Genomic DNA, 21129 nt, shown 5'->3' on the forward strand with positions numbered 1-21129 from the left:
CGCTAAGTTAGCAGACTGACGCGTTAGCAGGCTGTTGTGTTAGCAGGATGTAGCGTTAGCAGGCTGTAGAGTTAGCAGACAATCACGTTAGCAGGCTGTAGAGTTAGCAGACAATCACGTTAGCAGGCTGTAGCGTTAGCAGGCTGTAGCGTTAGCAGGCTGTAGAGTTAGCAGACAATCACGTTAGCAGGCTGTAGCGTTAGCAGGCTGTAGAGTTAGCAGGCTGTAGAGTTAGCAGGCTGTAGCGTTAGCAGGCTGTAGCGTTAGCAGCTGATCCCTGCATGATGCTGACGAGTTGAGGGAAAACATAGAAACAGCTAATATTCTACAGAAATACATTTTAAAACCCTGAAATCTCTCTGGATCTGTGCGTTTCTACATGGCACGACTAGAACGCTGATTTTATTTCATGAATGGAAACAGCCTTTTTTAATTTTCGGTGGACAAAAGGTCCCTGAATCCTGTCGGGATTAACATCCAAAATCCAGTCTAGAAGGGAACCTAGAGCACCATATTTGAAAGATTTGGACCTCTGTACGAGCTGCTGCACTCCGGGAGTTGGCAATGAGAATTAACTTGATCAGTATTTTTCAAAATGGAGGTCCAGACCCCGGAAACTTGAGGGAAAGAGACTGTAACAAAAATAAAACGTAACTCATTCAGAGGTTGATGCTATATGGGGGTCCTTTGGGAACCGATGGGCTAGATAATACAGCGTTATTAGTTTATTACATCATCTATTCTTTATAAACATTTCACCAATCGCTGTTAGCCTTTTATGAATAATAAAAACATACAGCTAAAGGAAGAGAGAGTGTAAGAAGTTTAACTTTGAAGCATCAGAACGAAGAACATCACAACGCCGGAAACACCGACCTACAGACTGGATGTTTTCAACCATTGATCTTTGAAAGGCGCACACACACACACACACACACACATACACACACACACTATCAGGGACCTATAGAAAATGAATTATTAATGTGCTCTATATGTGGTAAAGTGGGTCAGTGTACACTGGTGTGTGCTTTACGCTGCTTTAACAGTACAGTAGGAGGTACAGCACACACACACACACACAAAAAAAAACTGTGTGTAGGATGCAACAATAGTGAGTCTTGTTTCCCTAACAAGTGATTTGGTGTAACCTTGTATTAAAAAGCCTGCAACGGAGGAAACCTAAGTGAGAACGTCAAAGTGACCTGACAGGAAGCAGCAGGTGAACTGCATCCGAACATTACAGTGTCATGTTTAAGTTTCATTCAAATTTGTTTTATTTAAAAAACGACAGCCCTGGTGCAGTCGTACGACCGAAATATCAAACATGCCAGAAAATCATCTGTGGGAAGCAGCTGATCGGGCCGTGATAAACCGTCGAGCCTTAGGCTGAAGCTCCACCAAAGGGTTAACTGGGCCTCAGTTTGGGAGGAAGTGGTCGCCTTTAATTAAAGTGTTGACTTTATTGTTCAAGGTTGTCCTCTCCTGTCCCAGAGTCCTGCTGCTTCTCAATTTGGCCGCTAAATCAGGAACAACACAGCTGCAGTTTGGGAAAGTCAAAGTTTCTCTCTGCAGCTCTCTTTGAGATAAATACTCAGACAAATGTCATCGTCTGTTCCTGTGTTTACGTCATGCTTTAGGTTTTATAACCACCTTGTTTTCCTCGTGCTAAGTTACCTCATGTACACTCTCTGTTCTGCCCTCTCTCTCAGGTTCCTCTGCCAAATCTGCTCGCTGAGCCGCTAACTTGTTCACTCGATAACTTGAACCCCCCCCCCCCCCCCCACACACACACACATACACACACACACACACACACACACACACACACACACACAGAGACCTTCAGTGTTTCTTCCCAATCCTCTTTTTATCTCTAAGCGGTCATATTGTCATCTGCCTAACAGACTCGGCGTGCTCACGTCCCACATATTAGCAGCCATCTGCGTCCAAACTAAACGAGTCCAACTGACAATGAAAAAAACAGCTCGTGATATCCACAATGAAACCGCTCGAGCTCCGTTATCACACATCCCGTGGCAGCGTCTCCAGATAACTGCTCGGGAAAAAAACTTTGCTGTAAAAACAAAATATGGAATTGGCAGCAGCTCAGAGAAAATATGTTAAAGCGCTTCCTTTTCCTCTGCTGCTGGGAACAGTGGGGAGACGAGACCAGAGGAGAAAAGTGTCCAATCACTGCTAGGCGGAGCGACGGGGGGGACAATCAATGGAGCTGCGTGAGATAAATGACACACATTTAAGGACTGTGAAACGAGCAGAGAGAATAAACACTGTAACGCACACACACGCCGAAAACCTGCAAAACACACACACTCCCCACAGCGACAGACACGAGGTTGATGAGTGGATGGAGTGTGAAATAAAAACGCTGCTGTAACCAAAGAGCGCAGGAAACTCTCAAAGTGAACAAAGTGATGTTTGTGGTGTTGCACAATGACACCAAAAAAAGTTCAAAAATATCAGCAGCTGAGCCGTCTGAAACCAGGAGCTGCTGGTTCGACTGTTTAAATCACAGAGAGGCAGATAAAGCTCACACTCACTCGTTCTGCCCCCTCTGTGTGAGTGTCTCTGAGTGTGTGAATCCACACACACTGACATACTGCATCCAGCACTCGAGGCCTAGAGCGCATCACAGCTTAAGCATAGAGGGTGAACAGTTTCCCCATGAAGAACTTTGTGACCTTTCTAAACTGTTTAAATTAAGGCTGCATGATAAATGCTTATGGCATCGGTATCTCAATATTAGCCTTCTCATTAAAAAAATGGCAAAAGACAGACTTTATCGCAGTATATATATATATATATATATATATTTGGAGAAGATATGATTTATCTTGGGCTGCACTGCGCTGCTGCTTCACTGGTTTGAATCCCGTCTGACAGGAGTCTCTCTGTGTGGAGTCTGCATGTTCTCCCCGTGCATGTGTGGGTTCTCTCCGGGATCTCCGTCTTCCTCCCACAGTCCAAAGACATGCTCGTTAGGTTAACTGGAGACTCTAAATTGTCCGTAGGTGTGAATGTGAGTGTGGCTGGTTATCTGCTCTGTGATTGGCTGGTGAACAGTCCAGGGTGTAACCCCGCCTCTCGCCCAATGACAGCCGAGATCGGCTCCAGCACCCCAGTGACCCCGAACAGGAAAAGCGGTACTGATAAAAGATGGATGGAATTATTTATCTCTCAGTTTGCCTCTCCCCTCTGTACCGTCTTCATAGGGAGTAACAGAGGCGTCACAGAGGCGAGACGGAGTTAGTGGAGCCAGTGTGTGTGTGTATGTCGTAGACTGTAAATATGAAGTGAGTGACGTCAGCCTTCTGTTCCTGCAGGGGGCTCTGGAGGCCTAACGACAGGCTGAGAGCTGAGGCTGGTTTGAAGACAAACCGTTGCACCGCAGTGCTATGTTAGTTTTGCTCTAGGCTCGGGGTGGAGTCCAGGGGAAGGGAGGTTTTTTTTGTTTTTTTTTTTTACCAGAATCCCACTGTGACATCACAAGGAGAGCAACTTTGAATCGGAGCATTTGTCTCTGTGTTGTCAGACTTACGCAGATCACAAACAAAGGACTGGATGGGTTTATTTCACATTTTGTTCTGGTGTTGTGAGAACCCTAACGGAGAGGCTTCAGTCCTGAGGTCTGGACTCGGCCTCGGCCTTTTGATGCAGGTCTACCCCTCTCTCTCTCCTCCCGACGTTTCCTGTTTGTCTGCAGCCGCTCGATCAAAAACAGCAGAAAGAAAAACTTTTTACACTCGTCAATTTCATCACATCAAACTTTTTCTCAGAGTCTGTTTCCCCACAGCGGGAGAAAACATGCAATCTCAAGTAATTATGAGTTTATATGTTACAGAATAAAAAAAACTACATGATAAAAAAGTGTTAAATTAAATATAAACTCATGCAAAAATGAAATCCTGTTTGGACATCAAATCTCACCAATACATCAGAGAGGAGAGGTTTGAATGGGCAAATATTTACAAAGTACAAAAGCGAGTCTGTGTTCCTTCAATAAAACATCTGACGGTGAAACATCATCTTGTTTAAAGGAGCACGCTCATCAGGAATTCATCTCTGTCTCCAGCATGCCCCACTTTGCTCCAGCGGGTTGTTTTTTGGGGGGGGGATTTCCTAACTGATGGTGACGTTTGAGAACATGTGAAGTGTTTCCTGATGTTTTCTGTCTGCAGGTCTTGAAGCTCCGCAGAGAGAAGTTCTCCTCTTTACTCCTGAGTATTGTTGGTGTGAATGAATCAGCCCCCAAAACGGAGCTGAACAGGAAGCTTTATATAGTACAGTTTGGGGGCGTTGATCACGGCGGTGGATAAAGGTCGGTTAAATCGGATTTGGAAACACTCATACGAGCAGATAGAAGAAGAGGGATGTGGGAGATCAAAAGGAAGATGTTGTTGCATTAGGTTCAAATGAGAGCTAACGTGAGGGTGTTTGTATCCGCTCCTGATGAACGGTGAAGGATGGTCTGCCAAAATCTTTTATTTTTAACAGAGTGGGCCACAATCTGAACGATAAGGCAACATTCAGAGAGAGAATGTGACACTAAGCAGCTGCACTTCCTTTAAGTGAAAACCATCGACCAAACTTCAACGATGGTTCGATTTAAAAAACGAGAGACGGCAAAGTGGGTCATGTGGAACAAAAAACTATGAAGCTTAATCCTGAAGTTTGGGAGTAAAAATGTTGATCCAATTTATACTTATAGGGCTTTCACACTCCTAAAAAAAACTCCTGGGGCCTCACTTATCAACAGTGCGTAGAAAGTGTTCAAAATTCTGTCTTACAAATGAAATTTAGAATGTTTCTAAGTATAAAAAAATCTGTATTGATCTAACATGCGGACGGCGATCGTACGCACATGGGTATATAATCAGTGTTAATAAATCCCACATGTTCTTAACCTGCAGGCCCGTGCATGTTCGGGGACATTTGCATTCAGAAACGCCTCCAATTAACCATTTATGGTAACAAAACACCTCTTTAAAAACCAAATGTAAATATTTCCCTCGCCAGAATAAAACAAGATCAAAGAAAAGGAGCTTCATCCACTGAGTAAGAACACTGTACACATCACCTAGGGCCACAATAAGCACAAATGGGATCACTTCACCGAACTTCACACTACACCAAGGGACCAGACAAGGATGCCCACTCTCTCCATCCCTATTTGCAATTTTCATCGAACCTCTCGCAGCAGCTATAAGACAAAACAATAACATTAAAGGAATCTACAGTGAACAAGCAGAGCATAAAATAAGCCTTTACGCAGATGATCTATTATTACACCTACAAAATCCTTCAGAGTCATTACAAGAAACCTTCAATATTATTACAAATTTTTCTTCCGTCCCTCACTATACCATAAACTGGAACCTGCCAATATCAGAAGGAGCCTGGGATTCTGCAGCCCAAGATCTCACCCTCCCATTTAACACTGGCAATTTAAAATACCTAGGCATAAACATTTCCGCCAGGCTGTCAGAATTATTTCACCTTAATTACACCCCCCCTGCTAAAAAAAAAATAGAGGATGACTTTAAGCGCTGGACCAAACTACCACTCACTCTCATTGGACGAATCGCCACAGTTAAAATGAAAACCTTACCACAGATTAATTATTTATTCTCAATGCTCCCCATCACTCCCACTGACAAATGGTTTAAAACAATAGATTCATTATCATCACAATTTTACTGGAAAAACAAAAGAGCTAGAATGTCATTAAAAACATGACAAAACCATAAATCACAGGGTGGCCTCGAAGCACCAAACTTTCTCTACTACCATCTGTCAAATCAATTACAATATTTATTCAAATGGATGCAAAAAAAAGAAAAACACAACAACCAATGGCTAGAACTGGAACAAAACCAATGTAAAACCACTTCAATTGCAGACCTTCCTTTCCTACCACAATCAATTAAAAAAACTGGACTACCACAAAACCATCACCATATCCTCAACTCTGACAGCCTGGTGGAAAACTCATAATATCACCAAGTCATCACTATCACCATGTAGATACACCCCAATATGGCATAACCCAGACTTCCAGCTACGCAACACCCCCATCTACTTCCCATCATGGCAACAAAAAGGAATCACTCACCTGAATCACCTCTTTCAAAACAATCAGTTTATATCACTCAATACATTAATCCAGAAGTACGGGGTTTGGAGGGACCAGTTCCTACAGTATCAACAATTAAAATCAATCCAAAATCCAAAATGAATATAACCAACAACACTCTGCGACCCTCCCAACTTAGTGAAGAAATCATGAAAATCAACAGTTCAAATAAAATCATCTCTAAACTTTATAAACTTAAAGCCACATCAACAACCTCCATTACACTCCCCACTACAAAATGTGAAAAGGATCTGACGCTGTCCCCCAACCCCGACTTCTGGACACAAATCAATAAAAACATCTTTTCTATGACCAATAATACTAATTTACAACTTATACAATACAAAACCATCCACAGGACACACATCACTCAAGGTGAAATGTTCAAAATGGGTTTAGCTAACACAGACATCTGTTCACAATGCACTCATGGTTTCACAGATGACTATCTTCACGCCACTTGGGCCTGTCAACCAGTTCACTCATTTAGGATCACAGTCACTGAAAATCTCTCCACTATCTTGGGCTGCAGAATCCTCCCATCCCCGTTACTTTGCTTACTTGGAGACACATCACAAATCACCATCCCAAATAACTACAAAAGCCCGCTACTCATTTCTCTAACTATCGCCAAGAAAATCATCTATCAGAACTGGAAATCAAAAAGATACTGCCACATAACTCACTGGACCAACCTACTCACAGAACACATTGTAATAGAAAGAATCACAGCCTGCAAGAATAACAATATATCAGCCTCTAATAACACCTGGAATCCATTCATAACTCACCTACATCTCAGGAAAAATCATACCTCAAACTGAAATTAAAATTTAAAATGTTCTTCCTTCCTTTAATGTTGACACATATATATATATATATATATATATATTGTTGTTTTTCTCCCCTCTTTTCTCTTCCTCTCAATTATCTTCAATTTTGTTGCTATTTATTTTTCTTGCTACTTCCCATTCAGCCACTCACTTCAATGTATTAAACTGCCACACACACATTCACACGTTCTTATACACAACTTCAACTTACTACTTGACTTTTATTATATCTACTTCAATTGTATTTGTCTTTGCTAATGTTTGTGTATTTTGATTTTGTTTTGTTTATTTCTGTTTTGCCTGTTTTTGTTTATTTGCCGTCGCTTTAATTGGTGTGTCTATGTGCACATTTTTGTTTTGTACTTGTTCACCTTATCACAATAAAAAAAAGGAGCTTCACAACAGAAATGGAAGTTGATGAGGTTGAATAAAGAACGGTAATAAATAAATAAATAAAATAAGGTTAGTAACTCTCGCGCTAAGTGACCCAGATAAGTGATTAGTCTTTTCACTTAGTCGAAGTTACTAACAAAAGAACAAATGCTGCATGAGAGAAGGTGACAGGTCAGAGGAGAAAACACGAACGTGAAGCTCAGTGCAAAAAAAACAGAATACTCCACAATTTCACCCAAGAACGGTGCGTTGACAGCGTCATCGGGGGCAAAGCTCTCTCTGGGAGAAAAAATCAAAGAGTGACTCACAAGAGAACAAGCTGGACCAAACAGATCAGTGCACTCTTTAGAAAAGACCTTACTGCAGAGCGCACGGTTCACCAAATCATCTAATAAGGCAAAACGAGCCGTGATGTAACATTTCAAACGCCTGTTACGTCGGTCTTTTTAAGGTTTTGGAACAAATTAAGGCAACACGTCTGTTTCAAACTATTTGGCTTTGACAACTTTTCAAACAGTTACACTCCTGCAATGTGTTGAGAATTTAGACTGCAGTACCCATTTTAAACACTAGGTGTCAGAGTTACATATTGCTCCTTTAAGAAGAAGAACGTATCATTCATTGATCTCCAAAGATTAACAATTAAATTCAAATGAGAATGTGGATCAGCGAGCGCAAAAAACAAAACAAAAAAAAACAGTCGACTATAGGAGAAATCCGACCAATCAGGATCGACCTTGTGATGCCTTAGTCAGAGACAGGTCTAACTTTTCATCGATGAGGTACTTTTCTATCGTTTCTACAGGTCCATTTGTCTCCTGCGCTGTGCTACCCATCAGGTAGCTTAAACAGGTATCACCCTGATGAACAGAAAGGGACGAGGGCGTGCAGCTTCACTTAAACTATATTTCATTCTTTATCTGAGCCTACGTACCATTTCAGCCATAACATCCAGAAGAGACAAGCTCTCTCAAGGAGGACGTTCCACTGTTGCACCCCGGCTCCCTGAGGGTGGGGGGGGGAGAGAGGGGAGGGAGGAAACAGAGAGGTCTACAGTGAATCACATCACTGAAGCCTTCTACATACTGCTACATGTTTTATTACATATCTGCAGTGAGAGGTGGCATCACTCAGAAATCACTTACATCTCATGTCATATTTAACACACACACACACACACACACACACACATGGAATCTGAATCTGGCTCGTCTTATGTAAGACTTGGACTTGTAAACTGAGTGAGACCGAGTGTTTGTTACATGCAAATCCCATTTATGATTATGCAACATGTAAAACACAAAGCATCAGCATTAATCACATCATCCACCTACAACTGTTCTCCTCCCCACTTCTCTCCCTGCAGAGAGAGACGACGGGTGGGTGGGTGGGAGAGGGGGTTTATCGCTGCTAAAAAAAATGTGGAATCATGACACTGGATGTTTATTTTATGTATCAAACTGTACCAGTTCTAAGTGTTTTCCCCAAGTTAGAATCTCCACGAATGTCATGTGAGGCTGCAGTTTGATGAATAAGCATCGTTAACACTTTGAATCAAAAGCATGAACGCATGAAGCAGAACAACCTCCGTCATGTCATGTAGCGAGCTGAGGTTTGACCTAGAATTAGAGCAAATAAATAATAAATACAATTCTCCTACAATAACGACATTCAAGATTCATGCTCAGTGGCATCTGATTACACAGTGCTCTTTGTGTTGATGCAACTGCCTGCACACACGGAGTCAAACCTCAGAGGATGGGCGGGGAGCAGGAGGGGGGGGGGGGGGGAGGAGGAGGGGGGGGTGGAGGAGGAGGGGGGAGGAGGAAGAGGAGGAGGAAGGAGGGGAGGAAAAACAAACAAGTAAACAACTAGATCAAAGATGGAATAAAAATCAGCACTTCTGCTCCCTCTTTAGACGACTGTTTTTGTAAACTTGGTGCACTGAGGACTGTGTGTGTGTGTGTGTGTGTGTGTGTGTGTGTGTGTGTGTGTGTGTGTGGAGGGTGGAAGGGTTAACGGAGAAAAGCAGAAGCTGAATGATGGCTGAAGAACTGAGGAGAAAAGCAGAGATTTGAAAATGATCAATTGATGAAATCACACATTTAGATTCCTCCTCAGCGTAAGCTTCAACACAATCGGCCCGATCAACCCCTTGAGACCAACGACAGCAAAGTCCAGTTATCAGATGATGTGTCCAGCTGTTCCTGTGGTGTGAGGTGTGTTAAGAATGATTTTAAACTTCCCGATCAGCTCAGAAGACGATCGGAGCCGCCCGAGTGGAAATCGTAAATATCAAAGATAAATCCTGCTGTGTGGGGAGAACACAGAGGACGGACGAGCGCGCACTCTGTGGATCGTCACATGGATCAGGAAGCTCGCTGACTGAAGCAGGAAGCAAAAATAAACATAACCATGGCAACGACAGCAAACAGGAAGCAAAAGTCAGATGGACGTCAGAAACTAAGTAGCGACTTGTTGATTCTTGGCAACAACTCGAGTGTTTGAAAAAGAAACCACAATCCAACTGATGAGGAATCGAGTCGGAGCAAAATTGTTACCAGGTAGCTAACAGCTAGCTACATCATCAATCCCTCCGGCTCGCTGTCAGCCATGTCTGTTCATTTCCAAGTCATGCGAGATTAGACTCTTTGAGAGTGGAGACTGTTTGTGGGTGAACGAATCTGTTTGGCGTTCCACACACGATAAGAACTAAACTGTTACATCCGTCGTCGTGTGTGGTCGCTCTCTCACCCTCATTTAGGATTTTAAAAATCTTCTAGTGTGTGCCACGCTTAAGTCTGTGTGTCACACATTCACTAGTTCAAATCCTCCGCAGAAACCCTCCTAACTAAATGAACGACCGCTCTAATTAGTTAACACCTCATACAGGTGTGCAGATGTTATGTAAGTATATTTTGAATGTCTTGTAAACAGCCCGTTGTTCAAAGGGACGCCGAGCATGAGGCGGCGAACACAACACAAACACATCCAAACAGCATTAGCATGTTTACTCATTAATTAGAGGAAGAATCTCTGCAGTCCTGTTAAATAATGCAGACGTGACAGAACGGCCCGCTCCTCACAGAGAGCGTCCTCCGCTCCTCTCACAGTAAATACTCATCCTGCTGATGCTGAGACTTTACTTCCTCCAAACCTTTAAAACAAGCAACGCTCCGACACAGTACAGTCACACATCCAGGGGACAAACAGACTAATGAAGAGCAGACACCTCTCAGGGAGCGCTACACGTGTCCTTGACGTCCTTATTTACCGTCTGCACGCCGTCTGTGTAAAACCCGGGGAGGAGTTGTTGGCAGCACATGTAAGACTCGTCCCTTTGGGGAAATGAAAAATAAACAGTTTTTAATTTGACTCTCAGAATCGGGCAGACTCTCAGACAAACTGTGTGGTTTAAAGAAAACTGCACAAGATCCTAAACTGTAGATCTTAGAGTAGGAGAGCTGGAGGGGAGAGAGATTATATTCATTACTAACTGAATGCATGAAGGTTTAGTGATATGATGCACATGGTAGGTGCTAATAATTACTGAAAAGACGGCCCGTTTCAGCTGAATTCAAACTTTATACTTCTAACTGTTCCTGATATCAGTACGAGCTTTCTGCCCGTCGCTGACACCCAGCGGCAATTCTAGAGTCTGTTGGGGCCCGAGGCCAAAATTCACAGGGGGGCCCATCCAACTACTGTCAGCGTGCGTCACCATTGTGTTCTAAATAATTCAACACCAACAAAGAACAAATCAAACTGTCAACCGTTTTTTAACTCCAAAGTCCTGTTAGAACATTCACTTGTTAGCTAAGATAGCATTAAGTGAGTGACTCTAGATGGGGCCCTCTTAAGGGGGTTTCTTAGCATCAAAGCAAACTTTGCACATTTTGAGCCACAGCTTTGGTTTGAAGTTTGTCAGCCCACAGGCGCCCCCTGCTGGCCTCTGGGAACCCAAGCAGTGTCCAGATATAGTTTTATGCTGTTAAGAGTTTGCATATTACTCAAAGAGCTACAAACAAGTGATTCCCAAATCAGGGCTGCGGCCCCCTGGTGGGCTGTGAAGGTGCTGCAGGTTTGCGGCGATATGTCCTTTATATTTCACCATTCAACTATTACGCTGCTTTTCAGATTGCTACTTGAATATGGATGGGGTCAATCTTTGCATTGCACTCTTTGGTTCAAACCCTTACAGAGTATTTTTATGTTAATGTAAGAAAAACTATACCAATGTTTACCACACTGACACGCGGCCGGGCCCAGCAGATATACCAGCCGACCAATTTTAACAATTTTCTTCATCCGTTGGGAAATTCCATCCGACAGTCTCCCCTTCCTTTCTCCCCACAGCACATGCTCCCCAGAGATTAAACACACACACACCGAGCAGCCTCCAGTGTGTTTTAAATATGGTACCATGTTGTATGAGAGCAGGAGTACTTAGGGTAGTTGTGTGTGTGTGTGTGTGTGTGTGTGTGGGGGGGGGGGGGGGGGGGGGGGGGGGGGGGGGGGGGGGGGGGGGGGGGGGGGGGGGGGGGGGGGGTGCTGCAACCATGTTTGTTTTAACAGCATTAACTCCCAGTTTTTCTTCAGCTGTTTGATGCAGCAATCGAAAGCAACAAGAAAACAGAAGACCTGTGGAGGGCCTGTAGCTCAGGAAACTTGGGTTGGAAACTGGGGGGGTCGCCAGTTCAAGAAAGGAAACTGGTCTGGAAGCTGGAGAGGTAAATATTGAATTTTACTTATTTCTTAATCTTTGGGAATCAATTAAAGATATCTTCTTCTTCCTCCTCTTAAAGGGACAATATGTAACTCTGACACCTAGTGGTTAAAATGGGCCTCTAGAGTCGAGGCTCACTCAGGTCACCATGTGGTGGACACTGTAGCTTCAGTGTTTATCCAGCTCTGCATCGGTCTGTAAACCTTTCTGTGTTCTAACCTCTCTCCATTTTTCAAAAGCATCTCCAATATTGATCCTAGTTTGAGCACGTTTCTGCTCGTGGAGCTTATTAGAAACATGCAGAGGCTTTTTAGGTCGGATACAATCACTTCTATCTGAACCACTTCTCTTGCCCGCTTCCATCGCTGCAACACCTGTTGACCTGATAACTGCTCTCATATCTGGCAAACCGAGGAGCGTCCAAAACGGCCGTGTGAGGGTGCCTTAAAAGCACCTACCTTCTCTGGTCCAAACAAATCTAGATCATTCAGGACCAGAATCGAAAGTTAGAAGGAGGACATACTGGCTGCTGCATTGTTGTCAGAGAAGCCAGCACTTCAACACAGCATGTTTCCTTAATGTCTGATCATAGAGTAAGCTCACTTTATCATCACACTCACTACATCTTCAGATCCCTGCAGCTTCAGTCCAGTAACAACATAATTTGAAATCTGTGGATTAGGCCTGTAAGCAAAAAGGAAACCCACAATGTGTGAACAAAACAAAGTGCACCCACAACATGCAAATCTCATCTCCGCTCCTTTAAGGACACAACAACACGGATACAAAGAGAAACATCTGAGTGCTGTTTGATTGACAGACGATGAGCAATGAGCTCTTCGTCACAAAAGATGAAGGCACAGTGTTTTTTTTTTTTAAATGCAGATAACAGCCAAACAAAAGCATCATCTCTGAGGCGTCATGTCTCCTCAGGAGGCACCCGACGGGCTCCCAGTAACAGAGCTCATCATCTATAGGAGGTATCCATGGTGACTGCATTCCCTGCATGTCCCTGCTTCTGAGACGTTTATGCGCGGAGACGTTTCAATAATCAAAGTAGGATTTCATGGTTTTGTGACCTCGCTGTCCTCTGTGGCAGCACGGAGCTCTGTCATTGGTGGATGTGCGGAGACAAAACAGGGATGCATCTCGAAGCAGCAGTGTTCAGGGAGGCTGGAGCAAACACACACACACACACACACACACACACACACACACTCAGAAAGCATATCTGGCAGTGAGCACTCTAGAAGCAGCCAGGAGCCGCTAAGTGACGCAGGACGCGCTGCTTTACATCAATAAAAGATGGTTAACTGTTCAATCAGCAGCAGATAGAAGAGGTTAACAAAGAGCTACTGACCACATGCTCTGCACAGGAAGAGCTCTGCATATCCTGCATGTTGCATAACTCCACTCAGAACCAGAAAAGGAATATTAATATTGATATGGTGTACAAATGTAAAAAAAAAGAAGAAAAAAAAAGCTGCAGATATGCTTTAAAGATTTCAGTGTGCAGACTGAAAAGAGATAATAAAGAATCATCACACCTTAGAAACTGTTGAAAAAAAGCTGCTTTTATTTTGAAAGGAAATAAAGAAAACGGCTACTGATCGGTCTGGCCATTTAAAGGCACAGTAGGGTCATGTTTTCCATCATTATGAGAGCAGGAAGATGCTAACTAGGGAGTGCCAGAAAGGGAAAAAAATGCAACGTGAGGACAGCAGTTAAAAAAAATGAATGCATCTCTTTTAAACCTTTATGGACGTCGTTAACGCTCCAACATGGACAGCACAAGCTTTTACAGTTTGTTGATTTACAGAACCAAACTAAACGAGCTGAAATCCATCCTCCCATCTTGATTCCTGTTTCCTCAAGCACAGTTGGGGGAAAGCCACGCCCTTTAAAGGAGGCAAAGAATTCAGGGAAGAGGCTCAATCCTGAATGCCAGCATCCTTCGATCCTTCCGCTGCTCCGCACTATACGTCACCTCTCCACCTGCCAGCGGGCATGCTGGGGATTCCCTGCCAACACTAAAAGATCAGCTCTCTCTCCAAACAGCTGTGAGCCTCAGGAGGAGGCCGCACACGAGAGGGAGAGGAGAGAGAGAGAGAGAGAGAGAGGAGAAAGTTTAGAGGCACAGCAGATTGTCCTCCACCCCCTCCCTCCGTCCTCTGTCTGTGTACCCGATCTCTCTTTATCTCTCTCCCATAGCCTTCCTTCATCTCTCTCTCTCTCTCTCTCTCTCTCTGTATAAACCCTTCACGCCTGATAGAGAGATCGGACTCAGATGTCCCCGAGTTTGACTTTGATCGTTCAGATGACTAAATACAAAGCTTTCCCTCCCTCTCTCTGTCTGTCACTTTCTGCCCATTCCTCTCTCTCTCTCTGTTACTCTGTCTCTCTCTCTCTCTCTCTCTCTCTCTCTCTCTCTCTCTCTCTCTCTGTTATGGTGCGTTCCATTTAACTCGGAAATGACGTCACACCCGAGTTGGCTCAAGTCGGATAAGCAAGTGGACGCCTCCAGGTGAACCTTTATTTTGTTCGCTAATACCAGACGATGACAACAAACTACTGCGGGATAGTTTGGGCGTTAAAATAACACGACAACATGTCCACAGATCGAACATGCACGATGCTATCGGTGTGATGGATTTAATTACACAAAAAGAGGACTAAGCCGCCAATAAACACTTCAGTGTACAGCTTAAACGTCATTGTTAAGGCATGTAGCAGCCATGTTGGATTTTAACTCGGGCTACTGAAGGTTCTCAGAGTTTCAGAGTTTTCCGAGTTCGGGGGGGGGGGGGGGCGTTCCTGGTGAAGTATCAGACCTGCAATTTGGAATTTCTGACTTCCGAGATTACCCTGAACGCACCATAAATCTCTAACATTGTTTTTACACATGCACAAAACTCCTAAACGTGCATGAGTGAACGCTGTGTTCATCTTGGATTTTTCATGGAATTACACATAGCATCGATATAAAGGCGTCAGACTGACATTTCTGTGTCCTTCTTTTTACATCATGTCCTGACTCAAGAGCCCCCCCCCCCCCCTCTCCGACAGGGACAACTTCACGCTGAGAGGGACATGTGAGAAAAAGCAACTCAAGAAGATTTCAGAGGCAGCCTGTCCTGAAATGTTCGAGAGATTTTAGGGAAGGCAAGTGTGAAAAAGGCTTATGTCTCTCTCTCTCACGAACTCTGTCCGTCTGTCGCTCTCTGTTTCTGTCTTTTTCTTTTTGACTCTCTCTCTCTTCCTTGACATTTCTCTCTCTCTTTCCCTCTCTCTTTCTCTCTGTCGCTCTCTCTCTCTGTCTCTCGCTTCCTTGACATTTCTCTCCATCTCTACCTGTCTTTGTCTCTTTTCTGTGTGTCTCTCTCTCTCTCTCTGTCTGTCTCTCTCTCTCTCTCTCCCGCCCGCCCGCCCTGCGTCCTGTGTCAGAGCGGAGATAAATGAGGAGCAGGAAAAGAGCCGTGATCTCTGGAGAATTGAGGGCATGTTCATAAGAAGCGAGGGCGATGACAGAACTACTTTTTCTCTCCGCTCTGATATTCTTACATTTTATCTTTTTTTGTGATAAGGTGTGGGTGGACTTTCCTGACTTCACTTCCTACATTTCCCAGAATGACTTTTAATGACCCAAATCTCAAAGAACAGACAAGATCTAAGAAGATGCGGGATGTTCAATCTCTCTGCAAAACCACAAACCTCACATTTCTCTCCTGTGCCCTTCACACACACACACACACACACACACACAAACACGTCCTGATTCTGTCTGCCAAAAAAAAGAGCAGGTTTTGGACCGAGTCCATCACTGGATCACTACAGATCCTGGTCCTGCGTCCTCCTTGTGGTGAGGGTTTGGCGACTGAAACACATAAAAACTAACAAGGTCAACCCCTTCCATCTTGTGTTTTACTTTTTAATGTTGAACCAGAGCTCTGAACTTTTACAAACCTCAAACAAGACATCTGAAATGTCAACTTTAATCGTGCTCTGGAAGCTACAAACCTCTGAGCTGGAGACAGGATTTTAAAAGTCTAAATTCCCCCTGTGCAAACACAGCCCAAGAAAATGGGTTTTCAATATCCAAAACAAGTTTGTTTACTGGTTTCTGAATATTTCCCAAGCCCTTTATCTCCGTATGTAAAAACCTCGTTTATAAATCCTTCTGTAACAACACAAGACTTTTCCTACTAGCTTTATGTTAAGATCCTAAAAAGGTTAGATTGTACCACAGCAACAATAGCAGGTAACTTATTGTTTTAATTATGAAAACTTGCAGGCAAACTCCAGCACACCGTCTTAAATGAGCTCTGTAACCACAGATAGACCACCATGTTTGAAGCCTGAGAGTTATCACCCTTCTGTTCCTGCAGGGGGCGCTGGAGTCTCATCGATGGCGGTCTCCATGCTGGAAATGCTGTCTCAGTCTAACTTTCAGTCAACCTAACAACAGGCTGAGAGCTGAGGCGGGTTTTAAACCTCCTGACAAACTGTTACACCGCGCCCGCCTGTCAATCAGGTCAGCTACACGCCTTATTGTGAATAACTCTTATCCTTCATCAAATTTGGAAATGTGACTTCCTGTGCTACTGCAGCCAGCCTCTAGTGGACACTCGAGGAACTGCGGGATTTTGCACTTTTGCATTGGCTTCAGATTTCATCACCTGGGGTTGCTGCTTGGTTGAGACGGGATGGAGAAAAGACGATGCAGTGTTTGAAACAAAGAGACCAAACACACTGAAATATCGATGATTTATTATGACAAGTTTCTGTGATGTTCAGAAAAGATCACGGATCAGCTGATAGGATCGATCTGTAAAGAACATAAAACGCATCGTATCAAAAAAATACAGAAGTCATGGAAACTACCATCCTTTCACTCTTTTCCATCTCCATCCTCTAATCCAATCCGATCACTTCTGGATCCAGAACACCAGCATGACGCGGCTGAATTGTCAACTTGTGGCTTCAAAGAAATGACAAACCAAAAGGGCCAAATCACTTCTTAAGAGCATTTAACACACAGACCTCAGTGATGGAGGGTCTGTTCCTTCCTCTGGTTTAGAAAGACATCAGATCACACTCGTGGAGTATCGGTGTCCAGGTCACTGCCTTAATTTGAAAGGGAAACAAACTGGAATTGAAGAACAGCAAACAGCTGAGGAAATACTCCCTCGACCCCTGACCCCATTCCGATTACCGTCAGTCTCCACGTCAACGACCCGAGCAGATCGACGGAGCGTGAATCAGCTTCTGCAACGTACAGCAACCGAGAAGAGGACGAGCAGGAGGAGAGGCGTGGTTACAGAAAAACTGATAATCCTGCAAAAAACCTTTGCAAGAGATAAAGAGGAATCTGTGGCTTCACACACGAGCTGAGAGCCAGAGAGGAGGTCGCAGGTGCACGCCGTAACACCGGTCAGCTTTAATTAAAACATCTGTAGAAGAATGAGACGGCTCGCCCACCTACACGCTTACACGCTCACACCTGACATTTGAGTAAATTAGCCAACAGATAACACTGTTTCCTCTGTGGCTCAGGCGGCATTTTCACAGACGAGAAACTGACATGATGTGGTTTATATAAAATCCCAGCGCCGCCTCACTTACCGGGTCTCACACAAACCGAGCAGCTACTTGTGAAAAGCCGTCCTCTCTGAGTGTCTGAGGTTTTGATGCAATCCCTAGTTTTCTCAAACTACTGAGCAGCTCAGAAAAATCCAGAAAGAACAAAAGTTTGCTTTTTAAATTAATTGAAAATATGAAATCTGAAGTTTGGGTGACATTAAATAATTTACTCCTCGCTCTCATTTCAAAAGGAGCTCCATCTCAGGCTCTTCCAGATGTTATATGACGAGAGCTCCAGCGCCTGAATCATCATTAAATGGAAAAAGAAACCATAAGCTGGATGATTGATTAATCACGTCGGCCATTTATCAAGTGAAAAAAGGATGAAACTGCCCTTCTCCATTCTTTAAAACGGGATAACGTGCTGAGTTTTTTAGTTTTGCAGTCTCAGCTCGTTCTCGCTCACAGTTCATCAAAATATGGCAGCTTGGAGAGTTTCCCAAACCTTCACAAGGTGAGGCTGAATCTCCATTTCTGGACGCTATCCTTGAGCTGATCAGCTTTTATGTGTCATTGAAGTCAGAGGATGAGGTTAAAGAGTGCATTCATTATTTAAAAACCAGGATCTTTACCTGAACTTGTCATTTTGGATCCTGAACGTAACAAACCAGCGTTACAGCTGCTGTAAGGAACTTTCATTGTGAGTCGAATTTGGCGCCCCCTGTGGACAAAGCGCTACATACACGCAGTTTTTTTGTAAGAACGACAAGAAAATGGCGGAGGAAGCCACAGAGTCGTAGCTTTCTATCAATGTATGGCATGAGTAACGTTTTTAAACAGCAGTTGTGCAAATAACCATGAAAACACACATGTTGAAAATCGGCTGCGGGCGGGCTGTCAGGACTTTTAGAGGCTAGTTGACAGTAACGAGAGCTTTAAAAGCTAAACAAGATAGCGGCGCCCTGATCGGCTGCGGCTGCAGTGGCTCGTGATAGCAACAGGAATATAATGGCAAATAACCCAGTCAGTTCTGATAATTTCACAGTGAACCTGCAGCGCAGTTACTCTAAAGTAGTATACGACCGCCAGGCCATTTTAGTTTTAGGTAAATCAAACAGTTTCAGACTGGTAGATGCGACCACTCTGGACCTTCTATGTAGCCTCGGAATACTACGCCGGCTACAACCAGCGGCCTGTGAAGCAGCGGAGCCTCGTACCAGCGGTGTCCGCCAGCAGAGGAGACGGAAGCGGTGTGACCGGAAGGAAAAACGGGGATGCTGAGCGGGGCTAGCAACCAAGCTAAAAGCTAACCCGCACAGAACGCCGCTTCCTTCCATCCTGCTTTCTAATGTCCGCTCACTGGAGAACAAACTGGACTACCTGAAGCTGGATTTAACTGCAAAACGGGAGATGAGAGACTGCTGCGCCATATTTCTCACAGAAACGTGGCTGAAACCATCCGTTCCAGATGAGGCAGTTAGCATAGAGGGGCTAACATTGTTTCGGTCGGATAGGAGCAGCTCTCTCACTGGTAAATCCCGAGGCGGCGTTGTTTGCATATACACCAACAACAACTGGTGCAACAACGGTGAGATAGTCTCAAGTCACTGCTCTCCTGATGTAGAACTACTGACTATAAAATGCAGGCCCTTTTATTTACCCCGGGAATTCACTGTTATGATCTTCACAGCAGTGTACATCCCTCCCAGTGCAAACACCAGAGAAGCCCTGAATGTTTTATACCGCTCCATCAGTGAACTGCAATCTACACATCCAGAGGGAGTTTTCATTGTGGCAGGGGACTTTAATCAGGCCAACATGAAAACTGTGTTTCCTCATTTCCATCAATATGCGGATTTTGCAACCAGGGGTGGGAGCACGCTGGACCTGGCCTACAGCAACATCAAAAAGGCATTCAAGGCTGCACCGCGCCCCCCACCTTGGTTCCTCAGACCATCTCTCTGTGATGCTAATCCCAGCATACAAGCCCCTGCTGATCAGGAAAAACCCCACAGTGAAGCAGGTGAGGGCCTGGCCTGAGGGAGCTATGGAAGCATTACAGGACTGCTTTGAATGCACGGACTGGGACGTGTTCAAGGCGGCTGCTACGGACAATCACCAGACGTGTGTGGAGGAGTATGCCGAGTCTGTGTCTGCATACATTCAGAAGTGCATGGAGGATGTTAGTGTGATCAAGAACATCTCCACACTGGCCAACGAGAAACCCTGGATGACCAGTGAGGTACGTGCAACAACCTGTGACAACAACATCAACGACCTCAACAACTACTTTGCAAGGTTTGAGGCACTCAACACCACTCCAGCGAGGAAATCTATTCCTCGCTCCGATGAGCAGCCAATCAGCCTGGACACAGCTGATGTCCGGAGAACCCTGAGGAGAGTGAACACCCGGAAAGCAGCGGGCCCTGACGACATACCGGGACGGGTGCTTAAGGAATGTGCTGACCAGCTGGCTGGGGTTCTCACAGACATCTTCAACACCTCGCTGGTCCAGGCTGTGGTACCTTCATGTTTAAAGACTGCTACAATTATACCAGTGCCTAAAAAAATCCACAATCTCCTCGCTCAATGATTACCGCCCTGTAGCACTAACCCCCATCATGATGAAGTGCTTTGAGAGGCTGGTAAAGGACCACATTGTCTCCAGACTTCCCCCCACATTCGACCCGTACCAGTTTGCTTACCGCCCTAACCGCTCCACAGAGGATGCCATCTCCTCTGCACTCCACCTGGGCTTACAACATCTGGAAGAGAAGGACACACATGTGCGGATGTTGTTTCTGGACTTCAGCTCAGCGTTCAATACAATCATCCCGCAGCATCTGGTGAGCAAACTGGCCCCCCTTGGTTTCAGCACCCCCCATGTAACTGGCTGCTTGACTTCCTCACAAACAGACCCCAGTCTGTGCGGGTGGGCAACAACACCTCCGGTGTCATCTCCCTGAGCACCGGCTCCCCTCAGGGCTGCGTCCTGAGTCCGCTGCTGTTCACCCTGATGACCCATGACTGCTGCGCCAGGTCCACTACTAACCACATCGTGAAGTTCGCAGACGACACAACAGTAGTGGGCCTCATCCGCGATAACAACTACATGGACTACAAAAAGGAGGTGAAACATCTGGTTGACTGGTGGAGAACCAACAACCTGGCCCTGAACGTCGACAAAACCAAAGAGATCATCGTGGACTTCGGGAGGTGCCAGCCCAGCCACACCGCTCCTCATCAATGGCACAGCAGTGGAGAGAGTAAGCAGCACAAAGTTCCTGGGGGTGCAGATAACAGACACTCTGACCTGGTCCCTTCACACCGGAGCTCGCAGCAGCGCATGCACTTTCTGCGTCGGATGAAGAGAGCACACCTCCCTCCTCCTATTCTCACCACCTTCTACAGAGGCACTATAGAGAGCATCATAACAAACTGCA

At 44.8% G+C, this 21129-nt stretch overlaps 1 protein-coding gene across 1 annotated transcript in view; it reads right to left on the reverse strand.

Moving 5' to 3' along the window:
* The window catches only part of shank2b (SH3 and multiple ankyrin repeat domains 2b), a 208477-nt gene extending 200085 nt beyond the window's left edge, over positions 1–8392 (reverse strand). The window contains exon 1 of the mRNA XM_065952563.1: positions 8315–8392. Coding sequence (XP_065808635.1) covers positions 8315–8326 — 12 coding nt within the window. The 5' untranslated portion in view covers positions 8327–8392. The remainder of the gene's footprint in view (positions 1–8314) is intronic.
* Positions 8393–21129: the final 12737 nt, after the last annotated feature.

Source organism: Labrus bergylta, chromosome 3 (assembly GCF_963930695.1).
Source record: "Labrus bergylta chromosome 3, fLabBer1.1, whole genome shotgun sequence".
NCBI classification, from domain to species: Eukaryota; Metazoa; Chordata; class Actinopteri; order Labriformes; family Labridae; genus Labrus; species Labrus bergylta.